This window comes from Salarias fasciatus, chromosome 19 (genome assembly GCF_902148845.1).
Source record: "Salarias fasciatus chromosome 19, fSalaFa1.1, whole genome shotgun sequence".
Taxonomy (NCBI): Eukaryota; Metazoa; Chordata; class Actinopteri; order Blenniiformes; family Blenniidae; genus Salarias; species Salarias fasciatus.
The window spans coordinates 4,180,567-4,193,946 of NC_043763.1; the positions used below are offsets into that span (position 1 = coordinate 4,180,567).

Consider the following 13,380-nt stretch of genomic DNA (forward strand, 5'->3'; position numbering starts at 1 on the left):
TTATGCAATCTGGAGCAGCTCTGAAAGCAAAACACTTTCATTTACGCACTTATTGTAGGGGACAAGAGGGATTAACGGTACAATGTTCGAGACATAATTCTCTTTCCGGAGCACATTTTAGGAATAAACGTGACAAGCTTGTCTGCCACAACAATGCACATGTCGATAGTTAACCTCTGCAAGGTACTGTTTGAACTGTGTCTGTGTGTGTGTGTTTGGGGGGGCGGGGGGCTTCATAATGTGAACCATATGAAGCCAAAATGGTGCTTAGTCATGGACCAAAGAGTAGGTAGGAGGGAGTCTAGGATCACTTTCCTATTGGTTAGAAAAAGAAGTTACCAAAAGTTGGTTCAGTACAGCAGAGAGAAAATTCAGCCAGAAAGCCATGGCCACTCACACTAAGGTGAACTGAACCACTGGACTGCAAGAGAGAGCTGTGATTTCTTTCTAAAGTGACTCAAACTTTTCTTTTTTACATTTTCAGCCTGTACTTCATGGATACTTCAGAAGCTCCTGCTCCTGGAGGGTTCGCATCGGTGAGTCACTGTAGGAATGAGTTTTCTTTCCTGGGACTTTCTGTAATATATCAGAGGGATGACAGTTTTTCTTTTTTTCCTGTACATCAGCTTTTGCTCTCAAGGGAGTTGAATATGAGCAGATCCCAGTCAATCTAATCCAGGATGGAGGTCAGCAGGTACAGTATGCAGACTAGAATAGACACAAATGATCAATTGCTGCATGTTGCTTAAAATAGTGCTTAATCTATGCACTTTGTTGTTTTGTATTGATAGAACTTAAAATAATTTTGGAATGTGCAATAAGAAGGAACAATTGAAAAAGTGGAATGTCATGGCACGGCTTGTCCAAATCAGTCGGGACTGGGGAACAATGGGAATATTAGAATGGCTTCATCAATATCATTGATATGAGACCAAAACCTATTAGTGGGGACGAACTATCTGAGGAAAAAGTACAGAAAGTTTAACACTTCCTCACAAATTGAGACATACCAAATGGAAAATATAAATCTCCATCTCTAGAATTATGTTGTTCAGAATTTTGTCTCATGGTGGCCCATGTTTGAGCCACATCATCTGTGATGTGGCACAACAGATTAGGATTTTAAATATGATCCAAGAGCCAAAACCAGCCCACCAGAGTCCGATCTGGCCTGTTGAGTGACCTTGCACAGTGTAGAAATGGCAGGAAAAAGTAAAGCTTACTTCCCACTCTGAGATTCAGAAGTGAGCAGCAGATGGCAGCAATGACTGTGGAGTGTTTGTAAAAGCCATCTCCTTTATTAGTAGGAACATGGCATCAGCATGTAGAAGCTACACTGTTAAATATTTTTGGTGGGCTGGTCAGTTCAGATAATCTCCTTCCTGTGGATAAAAAAAGATGACAGGAGGGATTACTTCTGTAAATAGTTAAGGGAGATGTGGCTCAGGTTACACACAAGTTTGAATAATCCAGTTATTGCAGCATCCAGCTTTATGCTGCAGTATTAGGACGATGTTATCACACTGCTGCCATCTAACTCAGCCTCTCCTCATGACTCAGCACACAGACAAGTACAAAACGTTAAACCCAATGCGTCAAGTGCCCGCTGTGGAAATCGACGGCATCACCCTCACTCAGTCAGTAAGTCCACATCAACCCCCCAGTTCCCTCGGTTAATCCTCAAATTCAGTGATTCTAATATACATTTTGCCGACCCAGCTGGCAGTGATCCAGTACGTTGATGAGACCAGGCCGGGACCTCGTCTTCTTCCAGCTGACCCCAAGAAGCGCGCCCAGGTCCGGGTGATTAGCGACCTGATTGCCTCAGGGATACAGCCTCTGCAGGTCAGCTGAACACACACTGTTCAGATTTTCAAGCACAACATCAGTGTCTCCAAAATAATCTCTGTATTTCAGAATTTATCCGTGATCCAGAAAATTGGAGCTGACAAGGCGCAATGGTCTCAGCATTTTATTGACCGTGGTTTTGAGGGTTAGTGGACACTTCATATCGTATGCCATCCCTTTCATTTGAATCATTTTATATTACTGATGTGCACATCTGGCCCTTCTGCAGCTCTTGAGCCGATTCTGAAGGAAACAGCAGGAAAGTATTGCGTTGGTGATGAGGTGAGAACACAATTTCCATACATATACATACATAAAACTCATTTACAGCAGGGCTTTCCACTTATCCACTACTTTCATCTCAGATCTCCATGGCGGACATCTGTCTGGTCCCACAAGTCTACAATGCAGAGAGGTACGACATCAAATGTTTCATAGAAACCTCACATTAGGATCACAAAGGACAAGGACTCTGAAATTCAGGCATTTTAACTCAACATTTTTCCGAATGTGGCTCTAGACCTGAATATCTGCTCTGAAATACAACCTGAGGCCTGGCTATGTTTTTCATCTCGACAGGTTTAAAGTGGACATGGGGAAGTACCCAACAATCAAGAGGTTGAATGAGACCCTGCTGGAGCTGGAAGCCTTCAAAGTGAGCCACCCGTCCCGCCAACCAGACACACCTGCTGATCTGCGCGCCTGAAACCAGCAGCTCAGTGCCATCCTCTGCAAAGTTTTGAATAAAAAGCTGCTAAAGCAAGTTGCTTCTGAACGGTTTCTGCTTAAAAAAAAAGTTTACCTTTATTCATTAAATAAAGAAATTTAAAACAAATACATGTCCCATCATATCCAACACTGAAATATGATGAAACCAGAGTTCGTTCAAAACATCAATCGGGAGGAAGCTCCACTTTGCACTTGATCGTGTCATCATAAAAGGACCCGCAGCAGTCCGACCCTCCGAACACCAGCAGCGTGCACCGGACCGCTCCAGTCTGTCTGTGCTTCTCTTTGTCGGCTGGCGTCTTGCAGCCCAGGTTGAGCATAGTGTGTCCGGCGCGAGGCTTCAGACTAAGCGGTGGAGACTCCACGGAACTCCACGTGTTGGTCTCTGTAAGGAGAAACGAGGCCAGACGTCGACACCGGCTCAGCTGAAAGTAAAGATGGGGTCCATCGTGAAGACAAGCTGCAGAAAAGATCAGCGCTCACCGATGCTGAAGATGTGAACATCCTGCAGCGCTCCGATCGCACTGCAGCCTCCGCTGATTACTAGTCTGTTGTCCGATACTGGAGCTGCAGCGTGAAAGCTGTCCACGTGGAAGGAGATTTCATAAAATATTCACACAAAAAAATGATTATCATATAAAATTTGACTGCTTTATCCATTACTTCTTTTCTAACAGCTCAAGAGACACGTTTCAGTCAAGTCTGAGTATTTGTGTGGTCTCTTGTTACGGAAACTACAAGATCTGATAGTATTTTAATATTTTGGAAAATATATTTTTGGATGTCATCTGAAATTTAAAAAAAAAAAAAATTTAAATGTTCAAATCTAAAATGAGGTTTCACCAAAGAGCATTGATAATGTAATGCTTCAAGAGAAGAAAGGAACCACTGTGATTCAGAGACACTAAAAATACTAAAAGGAGACAGCTCCATCAATGACATTTATCAAGGCCGATCAGCTCAGTCCTCACCCTCGAGGCAGTGGCGGCATGTTACAACACCTCACAGCTGCGTACTCCATGAAGCCTTCAGTCGGAGAGGAAAACAAGGAAAGTTCAGCTCAAACCCAGATGTCACACTATCACACCATGTCTGAATCTTCCTCTTACCGAGATCTAGAACATGGACATCATTGAAGTAGGTGGCCGTCTGCCGTCCGCCAAATATGACCATATTGTGAGACAGGAGTGTTGCAGAGTGCCTGTTTCAAGAAGAGCCGAGTGAGTGCGCGTTAAAAACCAGCACAGCGTTCGCGGTGCAGTGGTTACAGTAAGTCTGACCCAAATCGAGGCAGAGGCTGGTCTCCCCCGACGATGGGCTGATACCAGAGCTCAAACTCCGGGCTGAAGATGTACAGAGCATTCCTGCAGGACTTCTCTGAAGACTGAGACGGCTGGACTCCGCCAAAGACATACAGCTCTTTCTTGTAAAAGACTGCAGAGTGATACGTCACGTTCGGAACGCTCCCCTTCGCCTTAAGAAAGACGAATCCACAAATCAAACATGAAATGCGACTGTCTGGGATCAGAAGAAGGTGCGTGGTTTTCAACAAACCCACAGTGACAAGCGTCCACTTCCAGGTCAGGGTGTTGAGGATGTACAGCTCGCTGGAGTGCTGACCCTCCCTCAGGCCGCCGTAAACAAAGATCGTCTTGGAGTCTGGGTCGTAGGTTGCGGTGTGTCCTCGGGCGCACAGCGGCTCGGGCTCAGGAGCAGAGGAGTGGATCGGAAACCACGAGTCATTTTCTAAATGAAAAATCAGGAAAGTGAGTCCCTCGAATTTAAAATCATTTTTATGAATATGTTGCAACCCCTGATGCATACTGACCCAGCTCCAGCTTCCACAGACGGTCTTTGCAGCGCTCTCCGGCCGTTTCCCCTCCGATGAGGACGGCGGTGTCGGCGTCGCCCAGACACATGGCGTGGCTCCACCGCTTCGACGGACACACTGAAACTGGCCGTCAGTCCCGGTTAGAGACCCGCCGGTGCGTCCGGACGCGACCCCGGCGGCCCAGCGGCCTCACCTCCTCGGTGCTCCGTCTTCGTGTGCGCGGCCATCGCCTCCTGGCTGTCCTGCCGGGACAGCCGCCTCCTCTTGGGGGTCGAGGCTTTCTCCACGTCCTCGCACAGGCCGTCCATGTCCTCCGAGCTCCACGTCAGGTGGCCCCTCTTCCCGATCAGCGTGCGTCTGGGGGTCTTATTCTGGGAACAGATCAGCCCGGCTGACTTCCACACCGAATCAAAAGCAGCCACTGTCATGAAGAACATAATGTGCATCCATGAGAGAGGGAGCACTCACCGTGGGCCAAACTGCAGGTTTGAACCCCACTGCGTTTTCAGGAGTGTCATTTTTATCCACCACGTTATCGGCACTGCAAATGCTTTCACCCAGGTGAGAGAAGCTGGGCGTCACCTGGGAGGATTTCACAACAAAGCCCATTCGTGACACATGAAAGTGAAAGCATGAGAGCAGTTTCCAGCCTGCTGATCTCACCAGTTCATCCGCAGTGCTCTGGAGCAACGTGCTGGAGAGATGGGCCGCACTCCTCTGCTCCGGAAACAAAGACTTCCTTTGCAGGGAAAGAGTGCTGCTGAGGGCAGCGAGCGTATCCTGAGGCTGATCACGAGCCGGCGCGTGAAACAACAAGGAGAACTCATCAAGTAGCAACTCCAGACACATAAAACCTCAAGAGCAGAAAAAGTCAGACACAAACTGTTAATATTGGTAATTATAGATGGCAGCTATGGTTGTTTTAAGAAGTGGAAGTAATAATTTACTCTCATTAGTTGTAATTAAGTAGTGTTTCCATGTTGTTGTACTTGACATTTTGCATAAATAAGTAATTTTAGTGGGTTAACTACAACTTACACCATGTCATCTACTGGCCACTTTTTAAATTGAAAGTAACTAATAAGCATGCTCCAATTTCAGTTAATATTTATGCCAATAGGTTAATTCTCCTCATAGAGGAAACTCCTGATTTATGTCCATTTTTGTTTATCATGTAATTTGTGAATTTTGATTTTTTTTTTCCTCTGAGAAATCTGCTTTGAGCAGAGGTGGATATAGTCAAATACCTGCTCTTGACTTTTAAATAAAGCTGCAGAGTGTATAGCATCTTTATCATCAGCACAATAACATTTACAATATTTACAATATATAAAAAGCTGATTTCTTCACCGTGAACACCAAGCTTTCAAATAAAATGATTTCTGACTAGAATAAATTTACTTTATGAATCCCCAAAGGGAAATTCTTTGTTAGCATTGCTCCACAGAGAATATAATAAATACAATAATGTTACACACAAAGTTAAAACATCAAATAAGACAAGATAAACAATAAGATATTAGACATTAATATGTACAAAGCTAATACAAGCATGGAAAGAAAGGAATTTCCAAAAACGCAAACAATTAGTTACTCCTGTAATTTTTGTTAATTATTTGCAATCACTGGCATTTTTTCACAACACAGTTCAGTATTTATCTTACATTTATAGTGACTATTGATGATAAATCTGTGATATCTCGTGCAGTCCTCCTAGTTGTCACTGAGAACTGAATACAGCTGAACTCGAGTATTATCTTCCACTCCTGCTTGTTTAATTGAAGGTAAAGCTGAACAGAAATCATTTTGTATTGAATCATGTCTGAGTTTTCGTACCTCTCCACACACTGTCAGTAAGATCTTGCCGTAAACTCCTCTCCTGCCTCTTTGAGCAGCCGCTGCGACAATGTCAGAGTCCCAGCCTCCTTCCCAGGTGAGACACCTGACAGCAAACACACTCACTTCACTCCATCTTTCTTTTTCTTTTCTTTTTAGTATTCATGGGACTCTGTCTGCTCCACACACCTGACTTGAGAGGACAGGGTTCCGATCCTCTGGGCTGGAACCTCGGCGCTGACCAGGACCTCCACGGAGATGCTCGTCTCGGTGGAGCTCCAGTCTCCCAGGCCGAAGATGACCAGCTGCTCGGGCAGCGGCAGCGGCACGTGCACTTGGAAGCAGCCGCGGCTCGACTTCCTGAGGAGGGTCGAGGTTTTTAATATTCATAAAAACGACGTTTCATCTTGGATAAACACACACAAACCTGCTGAACTGACGCGGGGCGTCACGCAGAGACCACAGCGCGTAGAAGTTGAGCTTCCCCATGCTGTTTCTGGAGCTCGTGGGAAGGCGCGTGCGCGTATAGGTCAATTAAGACTGACACAGGTGAGGTGAAGAGTATGGAAGCCGTGAAGGACATGGTTAAACAGTTTCATTAATGAAAAAAAAAATCAATGTTTTTTCTCTGGAATCATCTTTGTACATCTCTAATTACAATTTTTTTGACATGTCACTGTATTTTGTATAATTAAAACTGACTTTAAGTTGAGATTGCAGTGAAGTTTGGATGTAATTTCTTGTTTTTTTTAAAAATATAGACATTTTCATCATGCGTACTCTACAACACATTAAAAAAAAAAACCTTTAAAGTTTGAATTTAAAGGTTATGGCATTCTGACATTTACCTGTATGTTGGTCCCTGAACTAAAATGTGTTGGACACTCCTGAACTAGACCATAAAATCATGTTTCCGTTTCTGTCTGGAAACAATGATCCAAGTCACACAAACATCTCCAAAATGGCTCAAAATTCACGGAGCACCTTCTCTGACCTAATTTTAAAGTGCAGGGTGTCAAAAATGTTTAATTGCATGACAAACAGACAGGGGGCAGCAAAGCACCTGCCAGCTGTGGTGACTGGAGCATCACATAGTGAGAATGTTGCAGGTTTGAGTCCCAGTCCAGCAGTTTAAGATGTGCTAAGTTGTTTTCATTAATGATACGGTCTTAATTCAAAATCTTACGAACTGCATTTTTTTTCCGAAGTTCAACATTTGAAATTACATCACTTCCTCATCCTCAGCATCCATCTTGCAAACTAGTATTACATTAACCATCAAAATAAAGACCTTTTATAATTTCTGCTCCCAATACTACTGAAAACAGATAAAATTCCCGAAGTTGTATCAAACACATCAAACTTTTCTGTGATGTTCTGGCGAGGCTGGGCACCACTGGATTATTTCAGTTTAATGCTGTTATCGATTGCAGCCTGTTTGCCTGGCTTTACTCTGTAATCATCTCAGGCTGTGTAAACAGCAACACCGATTCACTGCTGCTACTTAAATGACACAAAATCAAACCTGTCCAATGAGTCCCTGACATTTCTCTTTCTGGAGGGATTTTTCTTCCAATCTACTGCTTGGTGATTTAATTCCAGTCTCTCCCTGTGAGTGTCCTCGATCCACACACTGAACTCAAATATGCTTTTAATGGTGTGTGTGTGTGAATGGTTGTATACAAATGAATGTGATTGATCATGATCTGCACTGACAGCAATTAATCGTGTGTATTTTATGTGATTAAAGTAAAATATGTAGTCAGAATCATTGCAGGATTAACAGTATTCTTGGAGGAGTGACGATATACGAGTAAGTGGTGCCTCATTTAAGGATTACACCTGATGCGTTTCTTTTTTTTTAAGAAAACAAGTGAGGCCTGAGTGAGGCAGCATGTAAGTGAGGATTGTCAGCAGCCTCCAGGGAGTGCTGGAAATAAAACCTGGTTTCATCAGCACCTCTGTAACAATTACATCAATCCCCTAGTGCCACAATTTAATAGAAACACCAGGGAGCCTCCTGAAGTGCACTTCTAATCCTGGATGTGCAGCCAGGCTCCTATGAAAGGAGGCATCTTGGGTAAAATGAACAGAATATGTTTGAATAAAAAAAAGAAAACGCATTTCCTCCCATAATTAATCACACACAAAGCTAGACAATCTTCTCTTTATTTTGGAATATAAATTTCATCAGCATAACTTACAGTGAAGGTACAACACAGCAAACATGGGATCGGATCGTCAGCAGCCAGGCGTCGGCCGTCTTTGGAGCATGCACACGGGCGAGTGTGGAGAAAGCATCGATTGTGCACCGAGGACGGATTGACGCTATCCAGCACACCCAAGGTGATCAAAAAACAAACGTATGTGTGTGTGTGTGTGCACAACACACACACTCTGGGATGAAACATTACAACTGGTCCCGACCTCCAAAGCGACTAATTAAGAGAGGGGGGGGGGGGGGGGGGGGGGGGGGGGGCAAGGCAAATGTAAATATTGGAACTGCATTACATAAGAAGAGCCTCGTGTGATAAGGGATGGCTTTTATTTGTGTCATAAAGGTCACAGTCTGGAAGCTTTTCGCTTCGGTACATTCAGCTCACACATCTCTTACCAACACGCCACGGTGACAGCAGACGACCACGCAGAATTTATATTAGACTCTGTTCAACGTGAGGAATACAGGCGACGACAAAGCAGCGTAACAATTTGTTTTTGTTTTTTTAAAAAGTGCACACAAACAACAGAAACCGGCTTCATTTCTTTAGAGCACAGCTGAAAAAGCACCTGGACAGGTGGATGAGATTCTCCGCAGGCGTCGCCTGATCACTGCTACCACAGAAATGCTACAGGGTGAGGACGCTGTGCGCGTCGAGACGGCCACTGGCATACATGGGGTTATGGCACATATGCGAGGCTCCTTCAAATACGTATCAGTAAGACACCGAAGCGGGTGATGCATCCAAAGCCATATGCATAAAACTCAACATGTGACAACACAAGCCGATAGATAAAAAATAGATATGCTTATATTTACCGTTTGGTTTTTATATTAGAATTTCATTGTGTTTCCAAGTGTGGAATCGAAAATAGTTCATTGTTCTTACGAGTAATATTTCTCTGTAAATTATACATTCGTGAGCGACGGACGGGCATCTCAGGCACTGTAATAAACCCTGTAGTAAAGCGTTTTATTCCGCCACAGCGAGTAGGAGTTGTCGAACTTGAGGAGGTAAGTGCCTTCACCTGGGAAGTCGTGGCTCCCGCCGTGCACGGACAGGTGGCTGTCCTGGCGGTACACGGGGAGGATCTCGGCCAGGTTGGAGTTGGCGTGACTTTTGGAGCCCTTCTCCACGTCCCCGTTAGTGACGGGCCCTGAAATAGGAAACGCATAAAGCACAGAGTCAACACGGCGCCCGGGGCCCAGCTGCAGCCGTCCACATAAAACCCCGGCAGAGGGACGTTTTATAGATGACCGGCATCCACTGTGTGCTTTCATCGATTCCTCCCGTTTGCACACATGTGAAGCCTGAAACCCACCTTCCAGCTCCTCCTCTTCGTCTTCGTCATCGCTCGACTCGCTGATGTGCACGGTGATGGCGCGGCTCGTCACGGGAGACCAGTCGAAGTAAACGCCGAAGCCGATGTCGTAGCCGTCCGTGGCGAACTCCCAGCACACCTTGCGGGCCTCGGGGACGGTGGGCACGTGCACCGTCATGATGTCGCCCCGGTACACCGTCACCACGCTGTCCTTCTCCGCCCGCAGCTTCGCCTTCAGCTCCTTCAGCTCCACGGACGTCCAAGTCGTCGGGGGACTCAGCGGCGGCGTCTGGGCTGCAGTCGGCGGAAGAGACAGAAATGACTCAGATGGATCACGAAACATCTTATCAGGAGAAACCACTGCTGGTTGTTTTTGAAAAGAAATCTCACAAGCATGCACACAGAAAACAATGTGCTATGAGCATCAGCAATGTTAGAAACACAGACATTCACATGGACAGACGACCAAGACGAAATGTTATTCCAGGTGACTCTCAATTCAAACACTACCAAGTCCCAGGAGAAGACAGACTGGGAGTCGGGACACTCTGGAGGAAAACATCCATAAAGTCAGTTTATGGATATAGGCCTGTGTTTATACAAATGTAAAAACATATTTCCCCCTGTTTTCAAAGCATTTCTACATATAATTCTCTACTTTATCTGTTAAGCTGTAATCTGTTTGTGTATAGAAAAGGGACGACTCGGAGCCAGTCTGACCGGAGAGATCCAGAGAAAACCCGTGCACGCACACGGACAACATGCAAACTTAACACAGCAAAGCTTTGACTAAAACTGTGGATATTTCCATAATGGATGAGGCAAATGTGCAAACCACGACAGCACCATGCAGTCCTCACATGGAGGTAACAGCAACGCAGCAGACAAATAAGATTTCTGAATATCTATTAGTTCAATATGACACTTTAGCCATTAAAAAAAAAAACCAAAAAACTGATTTGTTTAAAATTGAAGCGTAACAATATCTTGTGATTTAGGTGAAATAAAATAGAGAAAACCACACTCTTGACATAAGCTGTTGCACTACGACGATAAAACAAATTGATCTGTTCAACTGTGGGTTATTTTATGAGCGGCAGTCCGCAGGATCAAGAGCTGGCCGTCAGTTTATGATGTTCTGGACAGAGTCCAGTCTGGGCTGTGATGTTATCGGGCTACAACTTCTCTTTAGCCTTTCTGTTATTATCTTAGATGAGCTTTATCAAAAAGCAGCGGCGGCTCAGCTGGCCATCTTTAAATCGGTCGGTAAAGGAGAGAAATAAATGGGAGCTTCATCACAGTAAACGCCCGCCTCCGGAAGCCTGCTGTGGACAGACTTCCTGTTTCCCTTTTGACGCAATCTGAAGAAAGACCCCAGTGTTCCCATGTTTTCCTTCTCTAAGACCTTCTCTTTAACTTACAGATAAAATCATTGTTGTATTTGTGGCCATCATAGGGATCCGTAACATGGACGTTACTGATCCTGTAAGGCATGCAGGTAAATGTGCTACATAAATACCCATCATTTACTCCTTTTTGCCACATTAATGCATGAATGAAAGCTGTGAATCTAAGCGGCAGCAGCACCGGCAGCAGTCATGATGGCAGACTCAGCAGGTCCTCACCTTTCATCTCAGCGGACATCTGACAGCTCCCAGAGCTCCTGTTGTCCTCGGCTCCGTCCCCCGGGGCCTGCTCAGCAGGGGCCTCCTCATTACCCTCAAAACACACACAGACACACACGGCTTATTATTGGAAATAAACATTATTTGATTATGCCTCCTGGTTTATTGATGCTGGCGGGCAAACACACTTCAGTAATAGTCACCTCAGAGAGCTGTCCTGACTTCTCCCTGCTGTCGTCCATGGCAGCCTGGTTTTGGGATGGAGTGATGCTCTCTGAAAGGCTGGTGCTCTGCAGCCTGGAGAGGAGGCAGAAAGACAGCAGCAGACGTTATTGAGGTGATGATGATGATGATGATGATGGAGGAGGAGGAGGAGGGTGAAGCAGCAGCAGCGCCAGCAGCCTGAAGCAACAGGTTACCTGTCCGGCGGTCTGTTGACGCACTGCTGGGATGTGATCCCGGGGAAAGACGAGAAAGACAGGGATGACAGCCGTGACTCCAGCTCTGATGAAGCCTCTAATCTCTCCATGGCTGTCATGACAAGACAAAGTCTGCGTGGCTGCAAGAGATGAAACCCCGCCCCTTGTGACCACAGGGAGGGAGAGAGAGGGAGCGAGAGAGAGAGAGAGAGGCTAGCAGCCCGGCTAAACTAACCAGCTGCCTCCCACAGTAACGCCAAGCCCAGCAGAGGTGTGTGTGAACTAAAAGCAGCAGTGTATGTGTGTGTGCGCGCGCACATGTGTGGCGTCTTCATCAACTCTTGTCTCCTGAAACTCACGTCAGCTAGCAGCAGGTTAGCAACCATTAGCTTCCTGCCGAGCGGGGAAAAGTACTCAAACAGACACAACACGACACAAACGGATCTTACCACAAAGCAGCGCTGATGAACCCGACGTGTCTTTTAATCGGGCTCAGGCCATTGAGAAAAAGCGCCCCGTGTCCGTGCTGTCATGTGACGGATGGATCCACTGTGCTGCTGCTGCTGCTGCTGCTGCTGCTGCTGCTGCTGCACGGGAAGGGAAAAAAAGTGACGAGGCTTCCGTGTTTTCACGAGTGTTGACGAAAATCCACGAAGCTGCAGCCGGAAAAAGAAAAACAGACCTCCGTGTTTTCACGAGTGTTGACGGAAATCCACGAAGCTGCTGTCAGGACGCGTGCTCAAACACATCCCAAAAAAGACTTTTTTTCCATGATATTTGACATACACCACGATTGTTTATTTTTACATCAGTATGGAAATACATGTCACACACTCATCTGGGAGAAACTATACGTATTTCAAATTATATATTGCTCAATACTATGTTCATTCTCAAGCAAAAATATAACTTGGAAACCACTGGTTAGATTGTCAGAATTTTAAATTTCAAGCCATTTTCATCAATCATCTTTAGATTGAGCCAGGGACCTATGTCTTGATTTATCAATGAAACATGAATTTCCCTGCACTTGGATGTTTAGGACAAAAGTGAGAGATTCCCCTGATCTCAGGTTTTCCTGCATGTTCTCCCCTGAAAGGCCCTCAGAGGAGGGCTGCCCCACAATCTGAGAACCACTTTAAGGCTACCGATTGTCCCTCTTTGACCAAACAGGTTAGTGATACGCATGGATGAAAGTGGCATTACCTGGCGCAGCTAAGGTGAAACTGCACACGAGGCTCTGACAGATGAGAGCAGAGATCAGCACAGGCTGCAGGGAGCTGAGGGGGCAGAAAGCACAGGAAAGAACATCTGCTTCTGCAGCCAAAGAAACACTACTGCTTCCAGTAAATACTCCACCGAAACAGATATCACAGGAACTGAACTTTTTCTGTGAACAGAGACATGAGTTAAAGCTGCACCTCAGGTCAACCCATCTCATGCCTTGCCATTAATGTTGTGTTTGTGTGGATTTGTATGTACTTATTTATCCATTTGTCGCTTTTGGCATTTATTCAGTTAGTAATAATTGTCCTTTCATAGATTACATTTC

The 13,380-nt window shown here is 45.4% G+C and overlaps 3 protein-coding genes across 4 annotated transcripts; 1 reads left to right on the forward strand and 2 right to left on the reverse strand.

Annotated features, from left to right (window-relative positions):
- The first annotated feature begins 5 nt into the window (after positions 1-5).
- gstz1 (glutathione S-transferase zeta 1) lies at positions 6-2,666 on the forward strand. Of its 2 annotated transcripts, none has more exons than XM_030116758.1 (9): positions 6-183; positions 485-536; positions 627-694; positions 1,561-1,641; positions 1,720-1,845; positions 1,918-1,993; positions 2,078-2,130; positions 2,214-2,263; positions 2,428-2,665. In XM_030116758.1, exons 1-9 carry the CDS (start codon positions 154-156, stop codon positions 2,552-2,554), a joined length of 663 nt encoding a protein of 220 aa, XP_029972618.1. In that variant the 5' UTR covers positions 6-153; the 3' UTR covers positions 2,555-2,665. The 2 variants fall into 2 exon arrangements, with proteins under 2 accessions (XP_029972618.1, XP_029972619.1); XM_030116759.1 differs by lacking the exon at positions 6-183 and adding an exon at positions 314-403 and having other exon boundaries at positions 2,428-2,666.
- On the reverse strand, positions 2,595-6,746 carry LOC115407093 (acyl-CoA-binding domain-containing protein 5). Its single transcript, XM_030117455.1, has 13 exons — positions 6,672-6,746; positions 6,434-6,604; positions 6,245-6,350; positions 5,072-5,194; positions 4,877-4,990; positions 4,602-4,779; positions 4,406-4,531; positions 4,136-4,323; positions 3,858-4,051; positions 3,687-3,778; positions 3,549-3,603; positions 3,061-3,158; positions 2,595-2,962 (listed from the first exon to the last, which is right to left on the reverse strand). Exons 1-13 carry the CDS (start codon positions 6,731-6,733, stop codon positions 2,742-2,744), a joined length of 1,728 nt encoding a protein of 575 aa, XP_029973315.1. The 5' UTR covers positions 6,734-6,746; the 3' UTR covers positions 2,595-2,741.
- Positions 6,747-9,312: 2,566 nt separating this feature from the next.
- tmed8 (transmembrane p24 trafficking protein 8) lies at positions 9,313-12,412 on the reverse strand. Its single transcript, XM_030117588.1, has 6 exons — positions 12,278-12,412; positions 11,829-11,968; positions 11,613-11,706; positions 11,410-11,503; positions 9,785-10,078; positions 9,313-9,619 (listed from the first exon to the last, which is right to left on the reverse strand). Exons 2-6 carry the CDS (start codon positions 11,945-11,947, stop codon positions 9,402-9,404), a joined length of 819 nt encoding a protein of 272 aa, XP_029973448.1. The 5' UTR covers positions 11,948-11,968; positions 12,278-12,412; the 3' UTR covers positions 9,313-9,401.
- Between the last annotated feature and the right edge of the window lie 968 nt (positions 12,413-13,380).